This window comes from Seriola lalandi, unplaced genomic scaffold (assembly GCF_002814215.2).
Source record: "Seriola lalandi dorsalis isolate HSWRI2012SDOR001 ecotype SW California unplaced genomic scaffold, Sedor1 jcf7180002054408, whole genome shotgun sequence".
In the NCBI taxonomy this organism is placed as follows: Eukaryota; Metazoa; Chordata; class Actinopteri; order Carangiformes; family Carangidae; genus Seriola; species Seriola lalandi.
In genome coordinates, this window is record NW_019524961.1 from 898276 (window position 1) to 904275 (window position 6000).

General features: G+C 41.5%; 1 protein-coding gene across 1 annotated transcript in view; it reads right to left on the reverse strand.

Moving 5' to 3' along the window:
- Positions 1-1327: 1327 nt before the first annotated feature.
- snx27a (sorting nexin 27a) overlaps positions 1328-6000 on the reverse strand; it is a 15375-nt gene continuing 10702 nt past the window's right edge. Inside the window, exon 11 of the mRNA XM_087175000.1 lies at positions 1328-5724. Coding sequence (XP_087031126.1) covers positions 5545-5724 — 180 coding nt within the window. The 3' untranslated portion in view covers positions 1328-5544. The remainder of the gene's footprint in view (positions 5725-6000) is intronic.

The following is a 6000-nucleotide window of genomic DNA, read 5'->3' on the forward strand; positions in this document are numbered from 1 at the left end:
AACAGCTCCTGTTGAGCACAGTGAACAACATAAAGATCTGTGCAGCATGTGACCATCAAAATGTCACTGTGCCTGTTCCTCTGCAGGAATAATGTGCCTGTGGACCTTTTATTAGCAGCTGTGCTCCCTGTTATGTACTGTACAGCATTTCTCCCTTTCCTACAGACCTGAGGCTGTTTGCAGGCAGGAAATGAGAAAATTTACAAAAAGGGGACTCAACAATAAACAACAAAGACAATCACCGTAGCAACAACCATTAATAAATTAGAATCAAGCAGGAAGCACAGTCCTTCTTTGGTCTGTTCTGTCACTGGTTTTGCTCCAAAAAAAGTGGTGACAATGTACATTTCTATTCATTTGAAACCTCCTTAAGCTACTGAAATGGGGATGAGGGTTACTGAAATGTTTCCTGCCAGCACGCTGTCACATCTGTTCCTTGTCATGATCAGCCCGCCTTCACTTCTCATGCAGCAGGCTGTGCAGTGCAGTTAGAAGTGTTGAGGAAAAACACAAATCGCTGTCAAATCAGCTTCAGCCCCTTAACTCAGTCATTCTGTGCCAAATAATTTAGCTCTGAAGATTTACCACCAGCGACTTGATATGAACTGCACTTGCATTAATGCCTCCCACAGATGCACAAATTACAGGACTTATCTCAGTTACACTTTATATGGATGATCTGCCTACAGAGAATTAACGGAGTATTTGTTACATTTCGTTAATCTTGTTTAACAGTTGAACGCTCCACTGATGTTCAACAATGTAAAATATTCAACCAACAATTAGTAACCACATAATAGGAAGGGTTAGGGTTAGGATTAGCATAACAGTTTAATTGTTGAATTTTAACTAATAACCTTTTCAAATAATACAAACACTCTAAACTCTCTGCAGGCGAACTGTTCCAACAGTGTTACCCTCGTCTGTCTGAAGGGAAAGGCCATCACCTTCCTTTGTAGCTCACACAAGAAACACTCATTAAAGCAATATATTTAGCATGGCTGTAACATTTTTTGACTAATTCAAATCTAAAGACATTAAAAGCTTATTAGGTGCACTTGTCTTTTTCTTTCAGGAAGTTAATTGGTCCCAGATGAGCACTGCAGTTGCTTTATCACTCCGTGTCTTTATAGTCTTGACATTGGCCAGGTCTCACCGGACAGGAAGAGAATCCATACATTGATAAACACAACCTGAGCGCTTTATCATCTAACAGCTGGTATAATCCTCCTGTAAAATCATTCAGATTACTGCAACATGGACAAAATGAGCCCACGGTTCATTTAATGTCCTGGAGAGTGTAAATAAGTGAAGACCAACCCAACAGCATTTTTCCCAATATATAACTTTATTTAAAATATTGTTACAATTTATTACTTTACACATTTTCAAACCTTTTTGTCCTTTTTCTTATATTGATTAGTAAACCTTTGTGTGTGTGTGTATTTTTTAGATATAAAACTCTCCATTTTGTAGCCTAGTTCTGCATCAGGTGTTAATTGAGGTCTTTCGACACTTATTAAATGCAACAGCGCTTCTCTTTTAAACGGCTCGTTTCATTGTGTGGTTAGCTAATCCTCCATACAGCCCTTCCCCACGCACAAAACTAATGATCGACGGTGGCTCATTGTACACTATCATTTCCCCAATCTTTATAATTTCTGCTTAAATAAATAAATGTTTTGAGTTGGAGAAACAAGAGTGCATTTTGTCCAAAGGATACTATCTTTTTAAAACAGCTATTTACAGCTTATGCTGAAGACAAACAAGGCTTAGATTTTTAATTAATGTTGCTGCCTACTTGTCATGGGAAAGCCCTGTGTTTCAAAGCAATGAACAAAAATTAATCACACAAAGGTTAACACTTTATAAACAGCACTTACATCCACCCTTCAGTTAGTCATAGGTAGGACATGTCAGCTGAAATGGAAAAGCCAGCAGCTAATGCCCTCCAAGCCAGATGTGCATTCCGGAGGTCGATGAACTTCAAGTCTACACAAAAGCGCTGATGATGGGACTAACATCCCGGCTCCAACTGAACCATCGGCGTCAAAGGAAAACGACTGACTGGGCGTCCTCATAGACGCCACTTCAAACACTCGAGTCAGAGCCCTGTGAAATGCTGTTCGAATTTGAACTAACAGAAAAGATCTTATACGATATCAGCCACTGAATGATGCTATGGAAATCATTGCTGATTTGGCACACGAGACTCAGGGAACAAATGTGTTACCATAGCAACTGCATCATTTACATGAGCATTTCAGTGGCGGTTTTGATGAACACAAACTTTCTGAGTTTCATGTGAAGTCCACACATTATTTATTTTATCTTTTTAGTCTACTGCCACCGTGTTTGTTGTACCATCCAATATTCTATTTATCTGTAAAAATCCTGTGTAAAATTCAATCCTTTTTGTAAATAATCATTCACTTACAAGCCCAGGCTGTCCAGCATCTCAAATACAAACACAGGTGGCCCACAGCACAGTGCACACCGACGAACAAAAACTATCAAACACAGGCCAACCGTACAAAGACGTGCTTCTTAACATTCCTGTCATCTCCCTGCTTTCACCTAAACACTGTTACTATGACATTTATCTCACTGATGACCGAAACGGACGACAACTGACAGTATGCACACCTGCTAGTGACTGACGGACAGATGGCACCTAGTGCAGACGAGACAAACCGAAACACAAAAATATAAAAAACAGCAGCTTTCTAAAAGCTTATTCACAGCAGCACAAGCCACGGGGACATAGAACAAACATCAAACAGTAAAAAACACTGCTTTGAATACATTATTGGGAGGAGTGAGACAGTTGGCTGACAGGAATAAAAGGAACAGAGGCTGCACTGAGCGTGCTGAGCCAACGTGGTGCTGCCACGGCAACCACATCCCCCTGTGATGATGGGGGACCAACCTGGAGAGAGTAAGAGCAGAGGACAGACAGGCCAACACACACAATCACACAACCTCTATCTGCCTCTCCCTCTACAGCTTATGAAGAAAAAAAAAAAAACATCATGGTTGAACAGCTTTAATTCTTTTGTCATCCATCTCTAAATTGGCTATTACTTTAGCTGTCAAAATGACCATCCAGCAGTCTGCACATTGCAGTTTCTCTCTCGTTCCAGCTGTCTCTGGTGTGTGCATAAAACACACAACATGCTACTACAGTGTGGTATGTATTGCTATAGGCTGTTGTATAACTGAAGCCAGTCCTCAGAGGAAACAACAGGAATAACAAAATAGCTTGTGTTGTTGCACGTAACAATTTTGTCAAACCACTAACACAGAGTAGCACTGAGACAGGGATATGTGTGTGTGTGTGTGTGTGTGTGTGTGTGTGTGTTATGCTGAAAAAGCATGTGAGTGGTTGTGAATATTAGCTAGACAATAGGAGACGCCTCCCATTTGTCTCCATCTGTCTGGTGTCTCCGCTGTCGTACAGATACAAAATCCCATCTTCATTTGCCAGCTCTCACACCGACAGCTCATCAGACACGTCCAATCAGAGCCTAAAAGCTTATCAGCAATGTCAATGATAAACATAGAGGACACACACAAACCCAGCACACATGCACATACTGCTCCAAGGCAACTGACCGAAAACAAACTATGACTAAACCTAGTCATGAAATACACATTTTGTTGAACCAAAATCTAAGATCAACTGTAAAAAAAAAACTTGAACCTGCTCTACAAGTCAGAGTTAGTAAGAAAAGAAACGTCGCTCTCGGTTTCAGCTTTTTGGTTGCTGCCAGACAGCGAGTGAAGGACAAGAACAAGTCAGTAATGAATCGGCTGAGATAAACTTCTAGCCCTTACTGGGATAAACGAAACTCTATCTCTCATTCACACTTTGGTGAAATCAGTTCATTAACGCGCACTGTCTCCATTCAGGCAAGAAAAACAAAAACACAAGTAAACCTGTTATTGTTGTATGAAAAAAATTTAAATGCTGCTTCAAAACAAAACAAATCAAATCAGTGTAAATCATAAAACTTTCGTATAATCACATTATGTGCATACACACAACTAATACTGTATCAATTTAGGTTCAGTAAGAGGCAGACGGCTGTCTGCATTGCTATGTATGCTGATGGCTGTGGTTGCAGTCACACAACTTCATGCACCATCTACTCTCTGTATAACACACCCGCACACACACACCATCTGTCCTCCTGACGTGGTTAATGGACAAACTGCAGAGGAAGGATACTTTTGGGTGAGTTACAGAGCCCGAGGGATCACTCTTTTAAGAGGCTCTGAGATTTTTTTTTCCTTCAAAATCTACAACTTAACGTGTCTTACACTCTGCTGCCCCCTGCTGTCTGTTCAGAAAACAGCAGCTTACCAGACACTTAGAACTCTCCTGTCCTGTCCTAATAATATTCATAATCTGTTCATCAGATTCCTCATGAAGAACATGTGACATTTAAAGACATTAAAACTTTGGCCCATCAACCCTTTGTTCAACTGTAATTCCTGCACAGAGCTGAGAATGAGAAAGCCTCGTCCTTTCAGCTCCCAAGCTCTGCAAAATCACCACAATAAAACACTTGCAAGGGGGATAAAGACCCATACTGACTTAAATGGTCGACTGCCAACAGACGTCGTTCTGAAGTAGAGTGGGTTAGGACAGAAGACATCGTGGTAAATGGAGATTAGTAAAAGCAGTCTGAATGCAATTAAGTTAGTGTTTCATTGTGTTAGATCAAGAAACCAATTATTATAGGACTTATATTAATCTATATTTTATCAGAAGTAAGATTGTTAAACATACACATAATTATGAACATGTCCCCTCACGTTCGTTTTCAGTAAGTTACATTTGCGTCACTTATGTTTTCTGACAAAGACAGACCACTTCTGACCTCAGATAGAAAACATCAATTCTGTGTTAATGTCCAGCATCAGTGTAAAGCATGATTTCTTTCTTTCTTTCTCACTAACTGAAAGAAGTGAAACCTGCCGTTTTTCTGCATCCCTCCATTCTTATTTTCATCTCCTTCGTCATAGCTCAGTTCAGCAGACGAGGGCCACGCTGAGGGCTTCAGGCTGAGTCGATCGTGTTGGGACAACCGACCGTCAGGATCCCACCCCATCGTAAAGTGGCATTTCGTCGAGGTGCTCCCTTTGCGCAAACTGTGTTGCAGCGCTGTGGTAACTCTGACCAATCACACACTGTAAATATGTATTACATCTCAACCAGTGGCGAGAATTTGCTTGTGTCCTGCCCACATCACAGGGCAGATGTATGGAGGAAAACAACAGACACACTATGGAGATCTAGTAAATGACATGAAAGTTGGCTTTTGTTGATTTTCCTTCATTGCTCTTCTTGCTGTGTGTATCCCTGGGTTTGGTTAGGTGTGACAATTCCAATTTCCCAAATTGGTCACTTCCAGTTTGTTTTCGGGGCATGGATCGCCTCAGTCTGTCACTCAGTTCTGTGTTTGTTGATGGGCACTCTCAGGGGTGGCTGTGATGATGCAAGTGGACCAGTTCTAGTTCGAGTGATGACCAATGGTTTTAGGAAGTTGCAATCTCCCCCCCTAGGTGGCGCCATCCCTTCTGCTGTGTCTCAAGAGGAGGCAGAAACTCTGAAACAGAGGGACGGTTCAGGGGAACAAGTCTGAATGATCGGCTTTTTTCGAATGTCATGTGACTTATGAAAATGCTGCCACAGCACAACACAAATGTCAGTGTGTCTCAGTGTCACTGGGGCACACATGAATTTATACTGTCCCTCTATAGCATGCTGATGCCCTCGCCTTAAATCTGGAGGTTTCTGATTCCCTCAACCTTCTTAGTGTCTCGGTCCTCAGCTGTTCATTATCTGTCTCTGTTCCTGTAACTCCAAAAGTTTCTCACTCATGCTTATACGTTGCACTTGTTTTCTGTCCAAATACTTGTTTTGCTCGTCTTGTTCTGTCTCACATGGGCAAATAGTTTCAACTTCCCTCAAATGGGGGGGGGGGGGGGGGG